Raw genomic sequence first — 26,164 nt, forward strand, 5'->3', positions numbered from 1 at the left:
CATTGATCTCTGCTCTAATCTTGATGATTTCCCTTCTTATGTGTGGAGTTGGTTTGATTTGTTGTTGATTCTCCAGTTCTTTAAGGTGTAGAGACAGCTGGTGTTTTCTGGACTTTTCAATTTTTTTTGACAGAGGCTTGGATGGCTATGTACTTCCCCCTTAGAACTGCCTTTGCTGTATCCCATAGGTTTTGGACCGAAGTGTCTTCATTCTCATTGGTTTCCATGAATTGTTTCAGTTCTTCTTTGATCACCTGGTTTGATCCAAGCATTCTTAAGCAAGGTGGTCTCTAGCTTCCCGCTGTTTGAGTTCCTTCTGCACTTTTCCTTGTGATTGAGCTCCAGTTTCAAAGCACTGTGATCTGAGAATATGCAGGGAATGTCAGTCTTTTGGTATCAGTTGAGTCCTGATTTGTGACCCAGTATGTGGTCTGTTCTGAAGAAGGTTCCAGGTACACTTGAGAAGAATGAGTATTCTGTTGTTTTAGGGTGGAATGTTCTGTATATATCTGTGAGGTCCATCTGCTAATGTGTCATTCAAGGCTCTTGTTTCTTTATTGATTTTCTGCTTCAATGATCTATTACTGAGAGAGGCGTGTTAAGATCTCCTACTATTAATGTATTCATATCAGTATGACTCTTTATCTTATTAATAGTTTTCTTATGTAATTGGCTGCTCCCATATTGGGGGCACAGATATTTACAATTGTTAGATCATCTTGGTGGATAGTCCCTTTAAGAATTATGTAATGTCCTTCTATATCTCTGATTATAGTCTTTAGTTTAAAATCTAATTTATCTGATATGAGAATCACTACCCCGGCCTTCTTTTGAGGCCCATTGGCATGAAAGATGCTTCTCCATCCCTTCACTTTCAGTCTGGGTGTATCTTTAGGTTCAAAATGGGTCTCTTGTAGACAACATATGGATGGGTCCTGTCGTTTTATCCATCTGCAACCCTGTGTTGTTTTATGGGCGCATTTAGGCCATTCACATTGAGAGTGATTATTGATAGATACATTTTTATTGACATCGTGTTACCTTTGAAGTCGTTCTTTCTATAGACTGTCTCTATATTTCTGTTCAATTATATTTTTAGGATTTTTTATCTTTTATAGAACCCCCCCTTAATATTTCCTGCAGTGTCGGCTTGGTGGTTGCATTGTCTTTTAAGCCTTGCCGGTCTTGGAAATTCTTTATCTCTCCATCCATTTTGAATGTCAGTCTTGCTGGACAAAGTATTCTTGGCTGCATGCTCTTCTCATTTAGTGCCTTGAATATATCTTGCCAGCCCTTTCTGGCTTGCCAGGTCTCTGTGGACAGGTCTGATGTTATTCTGATGGGCTTTCCTCTGTATGTAAGGAGCTTCTTTGTTCTAGCCACTTTCAAGAGGGTCTGCCTACAATTATAATTCTTCATTCTTACTATTAGATATCTCTAGGACTTTCAAGAATCTATAATCTTGGGGGAAAACCGTTCTGCCTCTAGTACATGAACACTGGTTCCATTCGTGAGATTGGGAAAATTTTCATGGACAACTTGTTCCACTAGATCTTCTAGACTTCTTTCTTTCTCCTCCCCTTAAGGGATTCCAGTAATTCTGACGTTGGAACGTTTCATGGCATCATTTATTTCCCTGATTCTGTTTTTGTGGCTTCTAAGCTGTTTCAGGCTTCCTCCTGATCCTTTCTATCTGTTTGTCCTCCAGATCACTAATTCTATCTTCTGTCTCAGTTACCCTAGCTTTTAGAGAATTTAGATTAGATTGGAACTCATTGAGAGCATTTTGAACATCATCCCTGGTGGTTTTCAGTTCTGCCCTAATCAATTTTGTTTGGTCATCCATGGCTTTCTCCAACCTAGCTAATGCCTGGACAATTGTTAGCCTGAATTCCCTTTCCAATATATTGTCTATGTTGATAGCCATTCGCTCTGTTGTAGAAGGCCCATCCTCTGTATTTTTCTTATGTTGGGAATTCCTCCTCCTAGTCATTTTGGTGAGAGATGACTGATAGGATGTAGCTGGATGTATCGACAGTGGTGCAGTCAAGGCGCACCCTCGAATGCTTTTGAGCAATCAGGATTCCCCACCCAAATGAGAGAAAAAGGAAAAGAAAAAGAAAAAAAAGACAGAGACAGGAAAAAAAGGGAAGATAAGAGAGAAGGCTCAGCCCAAATGGGCCCCAAGGTAAGATTTATGAAGTATACAAACAAAAACAGACAAACAAAAAGACTGATAAAAGTATATGACAAGAGAAAAAAGTATATATATATAAAAGCAAAAAAAGGAAGAACCTCGTCAAAAAGATCCCCAAGTATAAGATTTATATACTATCAGGAGAAACACAAATACACAGAAACACTGGCGGAAGAAAAAGATGGGAGAGTGGTTATAAATTCTCAGTGTGGGCGAGGAAGGTTATTTTGATTCTTCCTAGATGTATCTTGATATCTTTGTTAAAGGACTCAACTTTCCTTAGCTAAAGGGGGATTAAGAATTTGTATACGTATAGGGGTAGCATTGATTGGGGAAAGGGGATTACCTTGAAGTTTAACTCTATATGAATATTAGAAAATAAAAATAAAAAAAGAATAGACTAAACTAAAAAAAAAAAAAATGGAACATTTCACGAATTTGTGTGTCATCCTTGTGCAGGAGCCATCCTAATCTCTATATCATTCCAATTTTAGTATATGTGCTCCCAAGCGAGCACTCTTCCTTTGTATTTTTGAAGTGGTCTAATATATCAAAAGAGAAATAAATAAGCTGAATTTTTAGTGGCAGTTTTTCTAGAGTTTTTGTTTAGTTTTGTTTAGGACAATGAGGTAGTGTATATGGCACATCATGAAATACACAAACTCCTGGAGAATATGTGACATCTAAGGATGAACTTACTATAAAGAAGTAACTTCAGGGGAAATATTAAAACATAAAATAGGGGCGTCTGGGTGGCTCAGTGGTTTAAAGCCTCTGCTTTTGGCTCAGGTCATGATCTCAGTGTCCTGGGATCAAGCCCCACAACGGGCTCTCTGCTCAGCGGGGAGCCTGCTTCCTCCTCTCTCTCTCTGCCTACTTGTGATCTCTTAAAAAAAAACAAAAAACGTAAAATACACAGAGATAATTATCGTAAACAGTACTACTACTATTGGGAGTGGTTTGTCAGTTGGGTTTGATTTTATACCAGACCACACCTTGGGGTATTCACGACCTCATATAGTTCCCTCCCATATAATCTGGTCTTGGCCACATGACTTGTTTAGGTTCACAGGATATTACCAAGTGTGATGCAAAACAGAAGCTTGATAAAAGTTTGCACATTGGAATTTTATCTTGGAATGCTCATTCTTGGAAGCCAGCTACCATGCTGTAACGAAGCTGAGGCTAGACTACTAAATAATGCAATGGAAAATGGAGAGAGAGAACCCATGATATAAGAGACCATCTCATACATTCTGTCCAGCTGAAGACTGAGGTGAAGGCAACCGTCTGAATGACCTCAGCTACACCAAACAGACCAGAAGTACCACTAAAGAGTTAACACACAAAATATTGAGAAATAAGCTGTCACTGCATTAGACCTCTAAGTTTTAGGTGGTTTGCTATTCAGCAATAGATAAGTAAAACAATTTTATTTAAAAAGCTAATTACTTTTAAAATTCATCAGTACCTCAAAATGCTCCTTGATAATGTAGGCATTTGCAATTTTAGCCTTGATGCCTTCATAATCTCCAACATCACTAATACAGATTGCATACCACTAAAAACAGAAGAAAAAAACATGTAAAAATAATATAAGAATATAATATAATAATATTAGATAAAATAAATTCTGATGCCACTATAAAAGCTAGGTCTCCTGATAATAAAAAATAAAATAAAATAGATAAAATAATATAAGAATATAATCTACTAATATTCCATTCAATACAAGGTAAAACTGAATAGTTATTCCTCAGTAGTCATTCTCATTAAGCAAAAACTTACAACCTTGAGATCAAGGTTGGGAATATATTAGGCTGTAAAAAAGTCTCAAGTTTTAAAAGATAGAAACCAGAGTATGTTCTCTGACCACAGTGAAACGAAAATATTTTAATAAAAGAAGGAAATCTGTATAATTCACAATTATGTGGAAATTTAAAAATTCCTAGGATAGCTTAGTTGGTTAAGTGTCCTACCCTTGGTTTCGGCTCAGGTCATGATAACCGGGTCATGAGACCAGATGAAGCCCTGCGTCTGGCTCTGTGCTCAACAGGAAGTCTGCCAGAGAGTCTCTCTCTCCCTCACCCTTTGCCCCTTCCCTATCTCTCTCACTCGCTCTCTAATAAACAAATCTTAAAAAAAAAAAAAAAAACCCACATTCCTAAATAACCAATGAGTCAAATAAGTCACAAAAAAAATTTTTAAATTCCTTGAAAAGAACAAAAAAAAATACGACATAACAAAACTTAAAGGATTCAGCAAAGTTGTATTCAGAAGGAAACTTATGGCTATAAGCTACCTTAAAGAAAGTTATCAGTCAATAACTTCACCTTAAGAAACTAGGAAAAGGGGCCACCTGGGTGGCTCAGTGGGTTAAGCCTCTGCCTTCAGCTCAGGTCATGATCTCAGGGTCCTGGGGATCAAGCCCTGCATCAGGCTCTCTGCTCAGTGGGGAGCCTGCTTTCCCCTCTCTGCCTGCTTCTCTGCCTACTTGTGATCTCTCTGTCAGATAAATAAAATCTTAAAAAAAAAAAAACTAAGAAAAGAGCAAACTAACCCAAAGTAAGCAGAAAGAATGGAATAATAAAGATAGAGTGGAAATAAATAAAATATGGGGAAAATGGGGAAAGGAGCAAAACCAAATTAATTCTCCGAAAGGATCAACAAAATTTACAAGCCTTTAGCTAAACATAAAAAGAAAAAAGAAAAATTAATAAAATGAGGACTCAAAGAATACATCTATTATTACTAACCTCAGTAATAAATCTAGGGATAAAAAAGATTAAAAGGGAGTAGTAGCAACAACTGTACGGGAACACATTAAGTGATCCACCAAACATGAAAAAATTCCTAGAAACAAGATACAATCCAACTGACTTAGAATAAACAAAAAATCTGACAAACAAATAATAAGTACTACTACAGAGTTAGTAATCAAACGAATTTCCAACAAAGCAAACACCAGGATCAAATGGCTTCACTAACAAATTCTACCAAACATTTAAAGAAAATTAACACCAAGCTCCTCTAAACTCTTCCAAAAAATAGGAAATCAATGAACATTTCTTAAGTATTCTCTGACACCAGTGCTACTGAAACCAAAACCATCACAATAAAAGAAAACAGAGTTGCAAAAACTCTCAATAAAATACTAATAAATTGAACTCAGCAGAACATTAAAAAAATCACTCACCACAATGAAGTGGGATTTATCCCTGGAATGCAAGAATAATTCAACATACACAAACCAATCAATGTGATCCATCACATTAATAGAAAAAAAAATCTTATGATCATTTTGATACAGAAAAAACATTAAGACAAAACTTGACATCCATTCATGGTAGGAACTCCCAGTAAGTTGAATTAGAAACAGAAGGAACATATCTAAACAAAATAAAGACCTGAAATTATGAAACTCCTGGAAGAAGACAGGAATAAAGCCTCTTGACATGGGTCTTGGTAATGATTTTTTGGATATGTCATCTAAAGCACAGGCAACCAAATAAAAAACAAGTGGGACTACATCAAGCTAAAAAGCTTCAGTAAGGGAAAAGAAACCATCAACAAAATGAAAAGGCCTATCTAATGGGAGAAAATATTTGCAAACAATATATCTAATACAGGTTTAATACCTGAATTATAATTCATACAATTACATACAATTCAATACCAAAAAACCAACAATTTAAAAATGGGCAGAGAAATGTCCTAATAGACATTTCCCCAAAGAAGATATTAGAAAGGCCAACAGAAGATACACAACATCAATATTCATTAAGGAAATGCAAATTAAAATAGCAATGAGGTATCACCTCACCCCTATTAGAATGTCCACCATCAAGAGATAAATGCTGGCGTGGATGTGGATAAAGGGGAACCCTTATGCACTGTTTGGATTCTAAACTGGGATACTCCTCAAAAATTAAAAATACAATTACCATATGATCTAGCAATTCTACTTGGAATTTATAAAAAACAAAAAGTGAAAACACCTACTTGAAAAAATATCTGCATCTCTATGTTCATAGCTCGTTTGCAACAGCTAAAATGGAAACAACTTAAGTTCAGATCAACAAAATGGATAAATTAGTTGTGCTGTATGTATACACACACATACACACACAATGAAATATTATTCAACCATAAAAAGTAAGGAAATCCTGCCATTTGCAACAACATGGAGGGACTCTGAAGGCATTATACTAAGTGAAATAAAAATACTGTATGATCTCATTTACATGTAGAATCTTAAAAAAAAAAAATCGTAAGACTTGTGGTTACCAGAGGTAGAGAGCTGGGGGAGGAGGAATTGGAGGAAGGTGGTCAAGAGGTACAAACTTCCAGTTATAAGATAAATACAGTTGAACAACACAAATTTAAACCATGCAAGAGCCACTTATACACAGATTTCTTGTGAGAAATATAGTAATGTATAAATCTATGGTCCTTTTCATTTCTTTTGGAGTAGTCTCTTTTTTGTAACTTTATTGTAAGAATACAGTATGTAAGACATACAAAATATGTACTGATTATTTGTTATAAAAGCTTCCAGTCAACAGGTTATTATAGTTGTGTTTTTGGGGAGTCAAAAGTTCTATGTGGATTTTCAACTGCACAGGAATCAGCGCCCTTCTCCCCATGTTGTTCAAGGGTGAATGGTATTATGGATGTAATGTACAATGTGAAAACTACAGCTAATACTGAAATATGATATAATAGGAAAGTTCATAAGAGAATAAACCCTAAGAGTTCTCATCATGAGGGAAAAAAATTTTTCTTTCTTTCCTTTTTATCACATCTATATTAGAAGATAGGCATCAGCTGAGCCTACTGTAGTAATCATTTCACAATATGTGCAAAACAAACCATCATGCTCTATGCCTTAAACTTACAATAATGTATGCCTATTCTTTCCCAATAAAATCAGAGGGAAAAAAAAAGAACTGAAGAGTAGTATCTCTTATGATGCAGAATTCAACAAAATAATGGCAAGTTGAATTCAGCAGCAAATGAAAAGGATTACACAACATGACCACATGGGATTTATCCCAAAATACAAGGGTGGATTACCATATGAAAATTAATTAATGCAAGATACCACATTAATAGAATGAAGGGGGGAAAAACCAACATGATCATCTCAGCAAACACAGAAAAAAGCATCTGACAAAAATCCAACACCTTTTCATGATAAAAACACTCAACAACTACGAATAAAAGGGAACTTTCTCTACCTTTTTTTTTTTTAAAGATTTTATTTATTTATTTGACAGAAAGAAATTACAAGTACACTGAGAGGCAGGCAGAGAGAGAGAGAAGGAAGCAGGCTCCCTGCTGAGCAGAGAGCCCGACGCGGGACTCGATCCCAGGACCCTGAGATCATGACCTGAGCCGAAGGCAGCGGCCCAACCCACTGAGCCACCCAGGCGCCCCAAAAGGGAACTTTCTCAATCGATAAAGAGTATTTATGGAAAACCCACAGCTAACATCATAGCAAATGGTGAAAGCCTAATAGCTACCCTCCTATAATCAGGGACAAGACAAAGATATTCACTCTTGTCACTTCTACTCAACACTATACTGAAGTTCTAGCCAGGGAAATTCAGCAAGGTAAAGAAATATCAGGTGTCCAGGTTGGAAAAGAAAAAAAAACTATGGATAATTTATAAACATGTTGATAATATAGAAAAAAACTAAATCTAAATCTACATAACAACCAATAGAACCAATAAAGGAGTTAAGCAAAGCTATAGGACATAAAATTAATATACATTAATATACAAGTATTAGTTATACTTCTATATGCTAGCAATAAATAATCTGAAAATGAAATCAAGAATTCCAATAGCATCAAAAAGAATACTTAAAGAATAAATTTAAATCCAAAGACATACAAGACTTGAAGACTGAAAATTACAAAACAGTGTTGAAAGAAGAAAAAGATCTAAATAAATGAACAGATTCAAATGAACAGATTTATTTAGATCTTTAAATAAAAGGTCTAAATAAATGTCTTCACACAATGCTGTTAGGATGGCAATACTCCTCAAACTAACCTACAGATTCAATAAAATCCCTATCAAAAACCCAACTGGCTTCTCTGCAGAAATTTACAAGCTGATCCTAAAATACGTATGGAAACTGAAGGAACTCAGAATGGCCAAAACAATCTTGAAAAAGAAGAGCTAGAAGACTCACAGTTCCTTATTTCAAAACTTACCACAAAGCTATAGTAATCAAGACACTGTGATACTGGCACAAAGACAAACAGGTCTACACTCAGACAAATGAAATTGAATTGAGAATTCAAAAATAAACAATATATTTATATTCAACTGATTTTTTCTTTTTTTTTTTTTTTAAGATTTTATTTATTTGACAGAGAGAGACACAGCGAGAGAGGGAACAGAAGCAGTGGGAGAGGGAAAACAGGCTTCCTGCCAAGCAGGGAACCCGATGTGGGGCTTGATCCCAGGATCCTGGAATCACAACCTGAGCCGAAGGCAGATGCTTAGCAACTGAACCACCCAGGTGCCCCTGTTCAACTGATTTTCATCAAAGATGAAAATGGAGAAGGAACAGTCTTTTCAACAAATGGAGCTAGGACAACTATATATTTATATGCAAAAAAATGAATTTGAACTCCTATCTCAACCATGTATAAAAGCTAACTCTTTTAAGGATCAAAGATCTTAATGTAAGAGCTAAAAAATATAGAACTCAGAAACAGACATAGATGAAAATCTGTGTTTTTTAGATATGACACCAAAAGCACAAGCAATCAAAGAAAACTAAACTGAACTTCCTCAAAATTAAAAAGAACTTGTGCATCAAAGCTTATCATCAAGAAAGTAAAAAGACAATCCATGGAATGGCAGAAAATATGTGCAAATCGTGTATCTAACTAGAGACTAAATGTCAGAAAATATTCTTAAAACTCAACAAAAGACAAACTTAGTTGAAAAAAACCTAATTGAAAAAAAAAACCAAAGAATTTGAATAGACATTTCTTCAAAGAAGATATACCAATGTCCAATAAGCACATGAAAAGATGCTCAATATAATTACTCATTAGGAAAACACAAATCAAAACCATACACTTCCCACCCACTAGTTTTAACTTTTTTTAATGGATCATTACAAGTGTGACCAAGAATGTGGAGGAGAAACTGGAACCCTCACACATTGTTAGTGGCAATGTAAAATGATATAGGTCCTTTGAAGAACAATTTGACAGTTCTTCTGAAAGAATTACATAGGGGCACCTGGGTGGCTCAGTTGGTTAAGCATCTGAGCTGAGCGCCTTCACTTCAGGTCGTGATCTCAAGGTCGTGCAACTGAGCCCTGCATCAAGCTCCCTGTGCATTCAGCAGGGAGTCTGCTCACTTCTCTCTCTTTCTGCCCCCTAAAATAAATAAATCTTAAAAAAAAAAAAAATAGAATTACATATGACCCAGCAAATCCATTCCTAGACACATACTCAAAAGAACTGAAAACAGGGGGACGCCTGGGTGGCTCAGTGGGTTAAAGCCTCTGCCTTCGGCTCAGGTCATGATCCCAGAGTCCTGGGATCGAGCCCCACATCGGGCTCTCTGCTCAGTGGGGAGCCTGCTTCCTCCTCTTTCTCTCTCTCTGCCTGCCTCTCAGCCTACTTGTGATCTCTGTCTGTCAAATAAATAAATAAAATCTTTAAAAAAAAAAAAACTGAAAACAGGTATTTAAAAAAATACTTATACATGGATGTATATTCATACTATAAACAATAGCCAAAAGTGTGGAAATAACCCAAATGTCCATCAACTAATCAATGGGTTAACAGAATATGGTATATCCATACAAAGGAATGTTATTCTTCCATAAAAAAGAATGAAATATTGATGCATGCTATAATGTGGATGGACCTCAAAAACATGGTAAGTGAAAGATGTCTAAACACAAACGATCCCATACTGTATGATGCCATTTCTATGAAATATCCTGAGTAGGTAAAGCCATAGACACAACAAGCAGATTAGTGATTGTCAGGGTAATAAGAGGGAACAGAGAGTGACTATTTAATTGGACTTACTGGGTTTCCTTCTGGGGTGATAAAAATGTTCTGGAACTAGAGGTAATGGTTGTACAACACTATAAATGTATTAAATGTCACTGTATTGTGCACTTATAAAATGGGTGATTTTATGCTATGTGAATTTGCCTCCATAAGAAAAAAAGTAAAAGCAAATGCTCACACAAAAACTTGTATACAAGTTATACACAATTGTATGTAACAGCCAAAAAGTGGAAATACCCCAAATGTTCACCAACTGATGGATAAACAAAACTGGTATATCCATACGATGGAATATGCAGTACTGTCACATGCTCAATATAGATGAACCCTGACAATATTATGCAAAGGGAAGGAAGTCAGACCATACATGCCACCTATTGTAATTCCATTTATATGAAATGTCTAGAATAGGAAAATTCATTGGGACATAAAGGAGATTAGTGCTTAACAGGGAATAGGTGCAGGGGAGAATTGGCAGAAGGTACAGGGTTTGTTTTGGGGATAACAGAAATATTATGGAATTAGTGCTGATGGTTGCACAACACAGGGAAAATGTGAAAAAACCACTTAAGTATATGCATTACAATGATGAATTTTATATAATGTGAAGTACATAAGTAAAACTAAAAGCAAGACTTCATCACCTGTTTACACGGACATGTTAAAGACAGTTAAAAGTAAAAGGACAGAGAAGGATATAACACGCTAACATTAAGCAAAAGAAAACAAGAGTTGCTATGTTAGTAGAAGATAAAACTAAGTATTTCAAAAAATAAGGGGGATCATTTTACAGTAATAAAGAGATTAATGCATCAGGAAAATATAATAATCCTAAATGTTTATATTCCCAATAGAAACTTTAAATTGCATGCTGCAAAAATTAATAAAACTGCAAACAAACAGGGGCACCTGGGTGGTTCACTGAGTCAGGCCTCTGCCTTCAGCTCAGTTCATGATCTCAGGGTCCTGGGATCCAGCCCTGCATCCTGCTCTCTGCTCAGCAGGGAGCCTGCTTCCCCCTCTCTGTCTGCCTCTCTGCCTACCTGTGATCTCTCTGTCAAATAAATAAATAAAAATCTAAAAAAAAAAAAAAACTGCAAATTAAACAGACAAACTTACAATTATACTTGGACATTTCAATGTGTCTCTAAATAATTTACAGAACAAGTAGATAGAAAATCATAAAGGTTACAAAAGGATACAAATGGTACAAAAGAACAACACCATTAACGAAACTGACCTGAATGAGATTTATAAAATACTCCCAACAATAGCTGAATAAACATTCCTTTCATGTGTACAAAGAACACTTAACAAGATGGACCATATTCTGGGCCATAAAACAAATCTCAACAAATTTAAAGAATCCGTATCTATTTTATTTTTAATAAAAACCAGTATTAGTGGGGTGTTGAGGGAGACTGGCCCCTAAAGGGAGCATTTGGAAATGGGTGGAGATGAAATTTGCTTGTCACAATGACCTGGTAGTTATACTGAGGACAGTCCAACATCATAAAGTGATGTCCTAATAACAAAATACCAATAATGTCCCATGTGTCTCCAGAGTGCCAATTGAAAAGCATCATTCTAAGTCAGTTAGGAAATTCAAGAACTAGCAGAGTTACATGTGAAAGTTATACCAGCTCTTAGCTGTCCAACTGCTCTATTCTCACCTCTACATAAAAATATAATGTACTATATAATGTAATAAAATAGCGTGCATTTTATTTAAAACCAAACAAGCACTGATAAAAATATGTATCACTGCAGCTGTGATTCCACATCAAACCTTGACAGTAAGAACTGGGCACTGAATTCATTCTTCACATGTGCTGGGCCTGGCAGAGGATGCCCACCTCCACCAGAGCCCCAGAGGAAGAATGAAACCCCTGGTGGAGAGGGCTCAGGTGACAGGCACCCTGCCTGTCTTGGAGCTTGGGAGGGGAAGGGGCCACGTGTGCAGCTCTGGTTTGTCTGCCTGAACTCCCCCTGGGCCACTGGAGTGAGCGGTTCCTGAGTGGCAGTGAGTGGAGGAAGAAGGGTGGAGAACTGTCTAGAGCGGTGCAGACAAGAGTCCCCCTCCTTCCTCCTTCAGTGTCTCTGAAATCCCCACAGGGGATCTGATGGCCACTGCAGGGTCCTACTTGCAGCCACAAACCTATGAAGCAGTCACCTTTTGCTCTGGCTGAAGGGGAATCAAGGTTCCGAGAGGGACAACTCTCCTCTTGACACATTGTATATTTGTATATAAAATATACAAAATATATAATGTAAGGAAATATATAATGTAAGGAAAATGAGTAAACATTTGTCAAATCCTTATAGTACTAGGAATAAAGACATAGGCAATTCATGAAACAACTAACACTTTCATTTAAAAATAAGCATTCACAAAAGTAATTTATCAACACACTAATGAAGATATAATAAATGTTCAAGAATACAAAGAAAAAAAACTAGATCCTTTTGAAAAAATGTTATAAAGATAAATTTCTTTAAAATAGACAGATTTTCTTTCTTCTGTAAATTAGGAATAATAAGTAAGTATAGACCAATGTACCTACCTCTCACATGGTAACAGTTGCATTACTTTAAGCCCCTCACCTTATGAGCTGCAAAACTGGATTCATTTTTTTCTAGTGCTCTTTTTGCATACTCTAGGGCTTCATAAATCAGGAGTTTTTTCTCCTCTTCTGAGGTTCCACTAAGCTGAGCTATATCACGTGATGCCCGTGCCAATCGCCACAGTAACTCTGCATCTTCACTAATTTGAAATAAATATAAAATAACCATTTTAGCTCATATTTAAAAACTGTTAGAAATCACATCACTAATGAATACATGTAACGGTCTTTCAGGTCAGTGAAGATATAGCAGTATCAAAAGCCATTATTCATAATGTTGTATTTTCACATAAAAACTTTATTTGCTAAAATTTCCTACAAAATATCCAGTATTATACATAAATATTAACTCTCCTATATCATCTAAAATACTAACTTCCCTGGGCACCTGAGTGGCTCAGTCAGTTAAACATCTGCCTTCGGCTCAGATCATAATCCCAGGGTCCTGGGATGCAGGCTCCCTGCTTCTCCCTCTTCTGCTGATGCTCCCCAACCCCTGCTTATGCTCTCTCACTCTCACTCTCTCTCAAATGAATAAATAAAATCTCTAAATAAATAAAATATTAACTTCCTTAGAATGAATTCTTTAAATATTTGCACTACAAAATCATCATATAACTTAAGGCTTGAGACACTGCAGACAACTCACTAACTGGCTCAGATAGTACCATAAAATCCACAAACTTTGGAGAGCAGGTCATGTTCTACAAAACAAAACTGCTATATCCCTAGCCCCAAATATAGTAACTGGCACATAATAGGTGTATGGTAATTATGTGTTAATAAATAAATGATTGAATATAACAGAATCTCAAAATAAATCTTATATTTGAATGTGTCATTTATGCCATGATGCATGGAAGTATTTGAAGGGCACTAGACTCCTTGAAGAATTTCCATAGGAATATACTTATATAAGATAAGAAATGGTTAATAAATAAAATAGTAATCACAATTAAGAGTTAGAAATATTTTTTAAAACATTAAAACTCCTTTTTATCCTTTTTATTAAATGTTTGCCTTTAAGCCCATTATATATTTAACAAAAAACGGTATTCACATAAAATTTTGAAACTAAAGGTAGCAATAGTGTATTTATAATTAAATAAAGATGGAGTAACTTATAACTTACTTTTCAAGTAATTACTGAATTGTCTATAAAATGCCAAACATGACACTACAAGTAACTAAGGGGAAAATGGAGAAGAAAAAGTGGATCTATAGACATTTAAGAAGCAAAATTGATGGGTCATGAAGAGAGAACTGATCTTAAGAATCTAAGAAAGGTAGCTGAAAATGACAACATTTTTAGTTTAGGATTAGGTAGATTTGTGGCCTGGAAATGCCAATTTAGCCTTATTAAACCTATTTTATTGGGCAGAATCTCCTTCCACCTACATTTTCCCAAAAACTGACTGCACACTGATACTCTGGACTAATGTAATCTATATATAAATCTATATACCATGTAATCTAATACTAAAAACAGAAAAAGAAGGTATTTTTAGTTTCTCTAAAAACCTGCTTCTAAAGTGATACACACATACAATGATGCCATACAAACATCCTAATTCATTTACATCTTATGTCAATAAGAAATTCACTTAAAAAATGAGAAATATACAATATAGATAACCATATATTCAACAACTACCTCATATGATCCAAAGCAAAATAACAAAATGGAAAAAATGAGTAAGGAGAGTCACTTTTCCTAAATCGATGAGATACATGTGGCACTTGTGAATCATTTACTGTAAGAAACATACTATAAATTAAACTCTAAAAACTCTGCAGTAAAAACTTCAAAAATTATAAAAATTTCAAGCATCAGGAATCATTTTAATTGTTAAATAACATAGATTTTGAGGAAACTGCAAGCCCAGGCTTATCATACATTGCCTACCTTTCCTTGTATTGGGTCAGCAACTGATAAAGTTTTTCTGTTTCTCCACTCTCATATAGATAGTCTGCTTGCTCAAGAATTTCTTCAACTCTGAAGACTAAAAATGAAACAAAGACACAATAAAGTAGGCTTTCCCAAGCCAAACGGCAACAAATCTAAGAAACATTTTCATTTATAAGCAAAAGAAATTAGATATAAAAATTACCTAAAAATAAGGATCAGAAATTCTGAAGAATCTAGATGTAAGTGTAGTAGAGATAAAGATGAAGCTGTCACAACAAGTGACTTATTGAAACCACAAAAATTAAAAAAATTAGAAAACTTATTGTGGAACAAACCAAATATAATATGTTTTCAAAAATGAAGACGCAATTTCTTGTGAGGAATTTATGGTACCCTTACCCTCCACACAACCTCTTTGTTGTTGTTGCTAAGTGTCCTCCATTGCAGAAAATAACGAGATATAACATCCATTTCCAGCACTGAAAATTATTAATTTGCAGGGACCGCACCATACTATTTCACTAGATTTCTCTTTATGACCTAACTTATCAGTATTATGGAAAAAGAGTCAAATTTATCATTGAGGGGTGCCTGCGTGGTTCAGTTGGTTAAGTGGCTGCCTTTGGCTCAGGTCATGATCTCAGGGTCCTGGGATCAGGCCCCATGTTGTCATGGTTGGGCTCTCTGCTCAGTGGGGAGTCTGCTTCTCCCTTCTCCCTCAATTCCCTTCCCCCCTCCCCACTCATGCAGGCACTCTCCCACTCTCTCACTTAAATAAGTAAAATCTTTAAAGAAAAATTTGTCATCAAAAACTTAGATTAATTTAATTACACAGACTATCTGAAATTACCTCACTAGCACTCTGCTCCAACCAACTCATTAATTTATTTATACATTACTACAAAATATATAAAACATTTTTTTAAGACAATGTAATGCTCTGACAGCATATTTCAGGTTGAATTTAATTTTTGAAAAATTAAAGCTAGATCAGAAAAAAATCTTCTGAATTTTAAACAACTATGTAAAATGAAGTACTTTTTACTAAGTTAACATCATAATGTAATTATAAAACTAGTTTAAAAAAATTAAATGACAGGGCGCCTGGATGGCTGTCAGTTAGGCATCTGCCTTCGGCTCAGGTCATGATCCCAGGGTCCTAAGCATTGGGCTTCCTGATCTGCAGGGAGTCTGCTTCTCCCTCCGCCTCTCTTTCTCTCATGAATAAATAAATAAAATCTTTAAAAAATAAAAATAAAATGACAACAGCAAATTCTTCTTTAATCCTACTTCAATCTGGTTAGGTGTCATAGTTCAATATTCATATGGCTGGTTGATTTTCTTAGGTTTGCTTCCATTTCATTTTACATTTTTATCAGTGGCTTATTCTCCAAATTAAGGTTATAACAACCCAAAGTTTTTTTGTTTTTTTTTTTTAAGATTTTATTTTTTTAAGTTATCTCTACACTCAACCTGGGGCCAAACTTACAACCCAGAGATCAAGAGTTGCATGCTCTACACCAACTGAACCAGCCAGATGCCCCATAAATCCAAAGATTCTTAAAAAGAGAAAACAGTAATCTTAGCATTCTTCATCAGTATTTGTGGTAGGTAGAATAATGGCCCTAAAATGTCTACATCTTAACCCCTAGAACCTGTGAAAGCATACAGGTTACATGGGAAAGGGGAATTAAGTTTGTAACTAGAATTAAGGCTATTCAACCTTAAAACAGGAAATGATCCTGGATTAGTCAGGGGGCCTAATATAATCACAAGAGGCCTTCAAAGTGGAAGAGGAAGGCAGAAGAAGGAAGTCAGAGGAGGTATAACAATGAAAACAAGGCCAGAGTGAAATGATTACTGGCCTGGAATATGGAGGAAATGGGTCTTCAGCTAAGGAATGTGGAAAACCTCTAGAAACTGAAAACAAGGAAAAAGATTCTCCCCTACAGCCTGCAACACAGCCTTGCCAATTTGTAGATTTTAATCCAGTGGGACCCACTTTGGACTTCTGAACTATAGAACTGTAAAATAATAAATTTATGTTGTTCTAAGTTATTAAGTTTGTGGTAATTTATGACAGCTGCTGTGACAGAAAGCTTATACAATATTAAATATATTGATGTGGCATATTTGAATGTATACAAGGTATGTGTAAATAACAAAGTTACATTTAATTCTATTCATTGACTCTTCTCAGACTTTCTGAGAAGAGTGATAGAGATTATGGTCCTTAACATGATCTAAGAATGCCGCATCTCATCACCCACGTAATTAAAAGAAAAATATAGAAATTAAGTGAATAATTTAAAATAGTTTAAATCCTTTTCGTGTATACTATTCCTTCTTAACATCTTAAATCACTTATCTATTTTTTATTATACAGCATAGTACCATAAGCTGTCATATCTACGCTTTAAATATATGGTTTTTTTCCTTGATTCTTAAATAGAAATTTCAAAAACCATACAGTGTGCAACTTACCAGGAAAAAATGCACTTGCTCTGATACTACAAACTCACATAGGTACTAGATGGGAGCATGTAGACCACTCATATCTGCAATCAGCTGTATGGGGTTTTTTTACTTGTTTAATGCTCTGTACTTTTCCTGAAAATATTTAAAAATAAGCTATGTTACTGACATAAAGAGACCATACTGTTAAAATGGACTAAACTTTTAAAATAAATGTAATAATGAATATCCCAAGATGAACTGAGACATTAATTCATCTGTACAAAATCTAAATTTAGCCTAAAATGAATATGCCCAAGATCGTAATTATCAGAATTTTTTAAAATGTCATTGATATGACATAAGTTAGTAAACTTTGGTCTACTTGTTTTCTTGCTCTGTGTACTCTCAGCCATGTGAGATGTATCTGGACAAAAAAAAATATTCCTCAAAGTAAGCAAAATTGTTCTACTTCTGGAAATTTCTCCCTATAGGAATTATAAAGTAGAAAATGAGCATCTAGATTCTTCAGATACTTAAGGATTTTTCTCTGATGCTAGAAGGCTCTAAGTAGCAACAACATAATCAAAATTTACGGCAAATTTTCAGACCAACAATACTGTATCACAGGAGCACTGGAAGCAGCACCTCTTGACACACCCTGTAGTAGTTATAAAGGAATACAGAAGGAGCACTCACCCCAGGTCTGTAGACTGATCAAAGCGGAATCAATGAAAGCGTAAGAAAAGAGCCAACTGAAGTGATTATATGAAGACCTTTACTTAAGGTGGGCCACTTGATTTATCTTTTAGGCATTTTACAAGTGAACTTTCACACACACACACAAGTACTGTGACTGTAGGGGCATACCTTGAATGCTTTGAATTTTGTCTATTTTAAAGAAATAATGAAAAACTTCCTACTGGAGTTTTTCAATTATGGCTGATAAGTAGGTATATGCCCTATCCTTTGTAAATATAGACGTTACCATTTTAAAAGAGTCCCACAACCCCAACCAATTGAAATGTCAAAACATACATATGTCCTTGAGGCACCTGCGTGGCTCAGTCAGTTAAGTGGGTGCCTTTGGCTCAGGTCATGATCTCTGGGTCCTGGGATGGAGCCCCACACCGGCTCCCTGCTCAGCAGGAGAGTCTGCTTCTCCCCTCCTCTCCTTCTGCCTGCCACTCCCCCTACTTGTGTTCAGTCTATCAAATAAAAAAATGATTACCCCCCCCCCAAAAATTCCTAAACATAGTTTGTCTTGAATCCAGCAACCTTGCTGAACTTAGCTAAAAATAAAAATATGTATATGCCCGGGGCACCTGGGTGGCTCAGTGGGTTAAGCCTCTGCCTTCAGCCCAGGTCATGATCTCAGGGTCCTGGGATAGAGCTGCACATGGGGGCTCTCTGCTCTGAGGGGAGCCTGCTTCTTCCTCTCTCTCTCTGCCTGCCTCTCTGCCTACTTGTGATCTCTGTCAAATAAATAAATAAAATCTTTTTTAAAAAAAATGTATTTGCCCTTAATTGTTAAAAATGATTCAGAATGATTGTATCCCAATAAATGAAGAAGGAAAAAATGTTTTAATTGGCCTCAATGAGAATGAAACAGCCCTAAAGAGAAGTAAGCAGTTTTTTGTTTTTTTAATTTTTTTTCTTTTATTTTTTTTCAGGATCATGACCTGAGCCGAAGGCAGAGGCTTCAATCCACTGAGCCACCCAGGCGCCCCGAAAAGTAAGCAGTTTTGATGAGCGAAATTATCTGAAGACCATTTTCTAAAAAATATGAAAAATAAAGATCATAGTATAGCAAATAGGAGACAAGATATATGCCAAAGTAAAACTTGTAAGGACTGATGAAATTATAGTTTTATAAACATGGATCATTTTCCAAGTTTAAAAAAATCTGATCTCTATATTATATCAATAACTAATGTTTTTTCAAGGGCTTTGGCCTAGTCGCACAAATTATAATGGACACGCCCATCAACTAATTATAAAGTGACATTTTATTTAAGAAAACAAAGCTAAAGAAAAATCAAAGCAAGATAAATCAAAATCCATACTCTGTTCTTTGTATCTATTTTCTAAGTGCTCAAAATATGCTTGAAAACACAGGAAAGATTCTGTAATATAAGACAATTTTCCTTAAAATCTTTAATAAAGCCAGTTTAGTTTTCAGAATAAGTTATACCTTGGAATATTAAAATGTTATTTTTTTAAGGTCAAATCACGTTTTCATCTGGAGTTAGGACTGGAACTAAAATTTAGAATTGTTTGTATGAACTTTTATTTTTACATTTGTAGAGGAAATTGTAACTTTTTTTTAAAACATATAAATGAATATATATATGCCAGCCAGAATGAAAGAATTAGCATATACTGGCTGAAAAGAACCAGAATTTCTGTAACACACTAAACATATACATCATTCTTCTAGACCAAATAGCAACCACACACACACACACACACACACACACACACACACACACGAATTCAAGTTTATTCAGAAGTTTGATATATAGGGGCGCTTGGGTGACTCAATGGGTTGAAGCCTCTGCCTTCAGCTCAGGTCATGATCTCAGAGTCCTGGGGATCAAGCCCCACATTGGGCTTTCTGCTAAGCAGGGAGTCTGCTCCCCGCCCCCCCCCACCTGCCTCTCTGCTTACTTGTGATCTCTGTCTGTCAAATCAATCAATCAATCAAAAGTTTGATATACAATCCTACAACCACTATCTCTACTTTAATAACGTCAGGATGGTTCTAAATAACTTTAAAGCTTGTTCTCTTTCTAAATTTCCCAAAGTTTTTCTGCACTCTTTCTCAAACAGATTCCTCTTCAGGGGTCAGCTTTATCTTAATATGGTTTGCAATACCATTCCCTCCCAGGATACAAGGAACACTAACAAACACTTCTTCATTTATTTCAGAGGCCTTTCGTTATAGTGGAAACTGTATGCACTCTCCTAAGATTCTTCAAAATGTTTCCTGTTAAGTCAGCTACAGAGAGGCAAACAGCCCAATTAGTATAACCTTTCATTTTAATCATCTCACAATCACAGGTTATCACTTCTCTGTGGACATTTTCCTAGTCATCAGGATCTTTATCTGTTCCTATATCTGAATACAGATCCTTCAAGGGGATACCAGCAATGTTCACTCCATTCCACACATGTACACCCGAGTCTCCATGTTTTCCAAGGATTCATGCTTTCAGAGAGGAAACTAAGTCTTTGCCCAATAAAGAAATGGAAATGGACAATGTCCAGATTATGGCCACTTCCAATAACATGGTTTTGGGGAATTGCACTCAATTTCCAAGATACATAAGTTAAGATATCCACTGGATTGGAAACAACTATCATTTTGCACTGGGGACTAAACCAGGTAATGTTGGAAATCATTAATTTAAAGATGGACACATTTCTCTTAACTACATCAAAGCATGTGTCTCCTTTTCCTGGGTGTGCACCTGCTGTCATAATCACTAGGTTGGAGTTTGCAGTGACATGGTAATCTGTGCTGCAAACAATATATGGCATTTTCATGAAAGAGCTGCCATGTTGAAGATCCACTGTCTCACCCTTCGTTTTTCCTTCATCAGCATCCACAAAGGCAAGTTCATCACTCAAACCTTTTAATAAGATGCTGATAGCACATGCTATGCCAACTGATCCAGTTCCTATAGTAGAGATCTTACTGTGATAAATGGTCTCCTCTGAAGTTAAATTCTTAGTTAATTCACACCTGACAGTTCCCATTTTGGAGACAGGGATGAAGGACCTACTGTCCCTTAGGAGGGTGCATGCCACCTGGCAGGGATGCAAAACCATCCCTAGGCAAAAGACATTCGCTCCTACAGGGTCTAGTCTCCAGCTTGCCCGCAGGACTCTCCCAGCCCAGCTCAAAGCAGCTGGCTCAAGAGGTGAAGGAAGGGAATGGAGGAAAGCCACAACAAAGTTCTCTGAAGTGCAAAGTAAGAAAACAGCTGAAAGCTTAACGCACTACCTCCCCACCCCAGCTCGGACTGCTGCAGCCAGCGCAAATGCCACTGTGGGATCACACCCAGTTCTCAAGCCCACTCCCAGTTCGTGGAGTCCTCCCCCAAGGGTCCAGCACCTTAAAATGTTTTTTTAACTTACTGAAACTGCAGTGATTTTAAATAAAAGCACTTTTGAAAAAAGGACTATCACCATTAAAAGCTAAAGTTAATTTCAGCTTTGCTTTTCAAAGTGCCATATTTTACATCTTTGCACTCATTTCTGTACGGAAAGGGTGCTAAAGCACACTGAAACTAAATGTGCAGACAAAAAAAAAAAGATTAGAGTACTAATCTCTGCTCTGACACTTTGACTTTGAAGAAGTTAAACTGCGAACTTCTTTTTCAAAAGTTAATACTATAGGGGCACCTGGGTGGCTCAATGGGTTAAGCCTCTGCCTTCAGTTCAGGTCATGGTCTCAGGGTGTTGGGATCGAGCTCCACATCAGGCTCTCTGCTCACTGGGGAGCCTCCTTCCCCCTCTCTCTCTCCCTGCCTCTCTGCCTACTTGTGATCTCTCTGTCAAATAAATAAATAAAATCTTAAAAAAAAATTATTAAAAAAAAAGTTAATACTATAATGCGTGGAACCTGGCTAGCTCAGTCAGTAGAGGTCCTGACTCTTGAGGTCCTGAGTTCCAGCCCATGTTGGGTACAGAATTAATAAAAAAATTAAAAAATTAAAAAATAAAAAACAGACAGAAAAACAAAAATAAAACAAATCAAAAACACCTAAGATGGAACACACACAAACACAATGAGAAAAATAATCTAACAGCAACCACTGGGCACATCTCTCAGGGATACATTTTAAAAAATTATTATCACGTCATAATACAGTTTGTCCCTACTATTTTACAAGGTTGCTGTGAGAACTGAAGTTAGGTGAAAACTCCAAGGAACCAAGTCCTCTACTTTATCCATCATAAAAATTATATGTTAAAAAAAAGGAAAGATAAAACAAAAACAATTGTTAATTATCTGCTTTTTTTTTTTTTTTAAGATATTATTTTATGAGAAACAGAAAGAGGCAGAGGGAGAAGTAGGTTCTCTGCAGAGCAAGGAGCCTGATACAGAACTTGATCTGGGATCATGACCTAAACTAAAGGCAGTCACTTAACCGAATGAGCCATCTAAGCACCCCTTATCTGCTCTTTTAAAGACAAGAATAATCATGAGAAATTGAAATCAATGACTAGCAGTTTTTACCTAATATTTTCATATTCATCTATTACAACTTTAATAAGAATATCTATTCAAAATAAAATCTCTACTTCTTTCCCCAATCACTTCTTAATGACTAAAAGGTGGGGACTATAAAAAACAAAAAAAGCTTGACACATAAATTAAAAATTTTTCTCTAATACACTAAAATTTTGCCTCTGTCACACACAACTGGTTTAGTTAATGTCTTTTAAATATGGCAAGTCTTGTTATGTACTTACCTAAAGTATATCAAATAAGAAATCAGAGTTTTTCTATTTTAAAATCAGTTACTTGATATTTAATACTAAACTGCATTTTGTTTGTAAAAAAATAAAATAAAATAAGAATACTAGAAAATACTTTTACCTCAAAGTAACTGGGCGTTTCTTAACTATATCAAGAAGAGTGTAATACCTTGGAATTAAGGAAACAAAAGAATTATTGTGTCATAAGGGCCAGATATAGATATAATCTGTGTTATATACCTCTCTCCCAATCCCTCAACCCCTTATAAATATAAAAAACATTCTTAGTCCAAAGGTCCCATAAAACTACAAAGTATTAATAGAGTATTTCTGGGGCGCCAGGGTGGCTCAGTCGTTAAGCGTCTGCCTTCGGCTCAGGTCATGACCCCAGGGTCCGGGGAGCCAGCCCTGCATCAGGCTCCCTCTCCCACTCCCGCTGCTTCTGTTCCCTCTCTTGCTGTCTCTCTCTCTGTCAAATAAATAAAATCTTTAAAAATAAATAAATAAATAAATAAATAAATAAGTATTTCCCACTGAAGGAGCTATAGTTGCTGGAAGAAATTACAAATACACACACATATATATATTCACACAGAGATATACAGATATAATATATATAATACATATATATAAAATCAGACTCAATGATGAATAGAGAGAAAAGCAGAAATATTAGAACAAAGTTTCATTATTCAAAAATAACTCAAAAGTTACTAACAAAATATAACAAACATAATTATCTCTAAGTAGTACACATACTTAGCTTAGGCTTACCTTTGGCTGTGACATGAACCATAGCAGCCTGGGAAAATACTTGGTATGCTTCAAAACCCAAATAAGGTAAAGCTGACAATAAAAGGCTTCTTTTGAAAGCTCCTAGATTTCCCATCACCTGTGAAAACAATTATGGTCAGAAATAAATCAACAGCAAAATATTGAAGGAATAGCTACCCTAAGCAAAAATTACATCAATTAAAATAAAAATTACAACTTCTACCCCTAAAGCAATCAATCCTAAATAGAATATTGGAAGCTCAAAATGTACTTAATCAAATTCTTCAGTAAAACTATTTCACGGGGGCACCTGGGTGGCTCAGTGGGTTAAAGCCTCTGCCTTCCACTCAGGTCATGATCCCAGGGTCTTGGGATTGAGCCCCACATCGGGCTCTCTGCTCTGCGGAGAGCCTGCTTCCTCCTCTCTCTCTGCCTGCCTACTTGTGATCTCTCTCTTTGTCAAATAAATAAATAAAATCTTAAAAAAAAAATTCTTTAAAAAAAAACTATTTCACGAATCTTGCCATTTGCAATGATGTGGATGGAACTAGAGGGTATTATGCTGAGTGAATTAAGTCAATCAGAGAAAAACAATTATCATATGATCTCTCTGATAAGAGGAATTTGAGAGGCAGGGTGGGAGGTTGTGGGGGGTAGGGAAGGAGAAAATGAAATAAGATGGGATCAGGAGGGAGACAAACCATAAGAGACTCTTAATCTCACAAAACAAACTGAGGGTTGCTGGGGGGGGGGGGGTATGGAGAGGGTAGTTGGGTTATGGACATTGGGGAGGGTATGTGCTATGGTGAGTGCTGTGAAGTGTGTAAGCCTGATGATTCACAAACCTGTACCCCTGAGGCAAATAATACATTATATTTAATAAAAATAATATAAAAAACAAAAAAACTATTTCACATAGTTACATTAGAGGGAGAGCATACTCTTAAGAAAAGATTCTTAACAATGGCTAAGGCTAACAATAGTAATTTATCTAAAAATAAGTCATGCTAAGTGCTGGACTACAAGATCTACGTTTTATTTGAGGAGGCATGGATATTATAACTATGAAATAAAATATGAGATACTAATATACAATAAGTACCAATCCTGAGACTAGACAAGATGAAAAATATCAAATATGGTGATTACTACATATAAAAATGTACATGGATTTAAAGGTATCTTCAAAAGTGATCTTCAAAACCCACAGTTTTGAAATAAACAATGAATAAAATAAAGAGCATACCCAAACAGATTCGTAAATTAATTTTCAGTATTATGGCCAGAATTCTCAAGACCAATGGCAAAAGAGTATACAGATATCACTCTACCAATTCTTTCCTACAACAGTTGGTTCTCTTTCACAAGATAGTAACCTTTTCTCCCTTTCTGATGATTCATTCCCACTGATATAAAAACAAGCTATACTATCTTCATAAGTCATTATTTCTCCCTTAAAAACAAAGAGCTTCCTCTTGAATTCACTTCTCCCTTTAGTCTCATGTCTAACTTCTCTTTTCAGCAAAACTTTTAAAAAGTTATCAGTACTCTGTCTCCACTTTCTCTCTTGGACTCACACAAATCACTTTTATCCCCACAACACCCACTCATGGTATTCCAGTTAAGGTAATCAAGGACTCCTATAGTCAATTCTGAATTTTCAGCTTCCTTGACCTATCAACAGTATTTGACAGCTAATCACTTCCTTTTTTTTTTTTTTTTAAGTTTTGAATGGAAGTTTAATTTTTTTTAAGATTTTATTTACTTATGTGAGAGACAGTAAGAGAGAGCATGAACAGGGGAAGGGACAGAGGGAGATGCTGGAAGCATGATAAACAGCTCCATGCAGGGACTCCAGGATCATGACCTGAAGGCAGTTGCTTAATTGACTGAGCCACCAAATCGCCCCTGGATGTTTAATTTTTTTAAAACATCTTTTATGGAGGGGCACCTGGGTGGCTGTCGGTTAAGCCTCTGCCTTTGACTCAGGTCATGATCCCAGGGTGCTGGGATCCAGCACCGCATTGGACTCCCTGCTCAGCAGGGGTGTCTGCTTCCCCCATGCCCTCTGCCCCTCCCCCCACCTGTGCACCCCTCTCTCTCTTTTTCAAATAAAATAAAATCTTTTAAAAAAATAAAACAGTTTTATTGACATATAATGACATACTATAAATTGTATATACATAACATGTACAATTCATTAAAGCATGCATATAAACCCATGAAACCATCATTATCACCGCAATCAAGATAAAAGATATTCATAAACCCCTCCCCGCTCATCCTCAAGCTTTTCTGTAATACATCCAGCCCCTTTCCTCAGCACCTGCTGGTTGTCTCACTTTTGAAACACTATTCACTTGGCTTTTGGAACACTACTATCATTCATTTTCTCTGGTTTCAACAGCTGCTGCTTTTCTTCGGTTGGTTCCTCCCTAGCCAGGTATATTTTGGGCTTTGTCCCCAGACCTTCTTCTACTTCTATCATTTTGGTGATTTTGTCTTTAAATAGCATCAATGTGCCAAAAACTGACAAATGTAATATGAAGCCTGGGTGACTCCTCTAAACTTCAGAATCATATATCCAGCAGCTTAATCAACATCTATCTCCACATGAAGCACAACAAGTATCCCACATTTATTAGCCAAAACAAGTA

The 26,164-nt window shown here is 36.0% G+C and overlaps 2 protein-coding genes, 1 non-coding gene and 1 pseudogene across 7 annotated transcripts in view; 1 reads left to right on the forward strand and 3 right to left on the reverse strand.

The window, feature by feature from the left end:
* Nucleotides 1–19,425, forward strand: part of WWP1 (WW domain containing E3 ubiquitin protein ligase 1) — a 150,138-nt gene extending 130,713 nt beyond the window's left edge. Inside the window, exon 25 of the mRNA XM_059394817.1 lies at nt 18,917–19,425. Coding sequence (XP_059250800.1) covers nt 18,917–18,929 — 13 coding nt within the window. The 3' untranslated portion in view covers nt 18,930–19,425. The remainder of the gene's footprint in view (nt 1–18,916) is intronic.
* The window catches only part of RMDN1 (regulator of microtubule dynamics 1), a 54,997-nt gene that overhangs the window by 17,184 nt on the left and 11,649 nt on the right, over nt 1–26,164 (reverse strand). For 3 of the 5 annotated variants that reach the window (XR_009403224.1, XM_059394819.1, XM_059394818.1), the window contains exons 2-5: nt 23,508–23,625; nt 14,787–14,883; nt 12,861–13,020; nt 3,669–3,758 (exon numbers count right to left, since the gene is read on the reverse strand). Coding sequence is in view for 4 of the 5 variants with exons in the window: in XM_059394819.1 (XP_059250802.1) it covers nt 3,669–3,758; nt 12,861–13,020; nt 14,787–14,883; nt 23,508–23,625 (465 nt within the window). In the remaining variant the exon portion in view is untranslated. The remainder of the gene's footprint in view (nt 1–3,668; nt 3,759–12,860; nt 13,021–14,786; nt 14,884–23,507; nt 23,626–26,164) is intronic. The other 2 variants (XM_059394821.1, XM_059394820.1) reach the window with 1 other exon arrangement.
* Nucleotides 2,612–2,714, reverse strand: LOC132014710 (U6 spliceosomal RNA). The gene has a single exon (XR_009403366.1). It is a non-coding gene; the product is annotated as a U6 spliceosomal RNA (small nuclear RNA).
* LOC132013184 (L-lactate dehydrogenase A-like 6A) lies at nt 20,036–21,092 on the reverse strand (annotated as a pseudogene).

The sequence above is a fragment of the Mustela nigripes genome, chromosome 3 (genome assembly GCF_022355385.1).
Source record: "Mustela nigripes isolate SB6536 chromosome 3, MUSNIG.SB6536, whole genome shotgun sequence".
NCBI lineage: Eukaryota > Metazoa > Chordata > Mammalia > Carnivora > Mustelidae > Mustela > Mustela nigripes.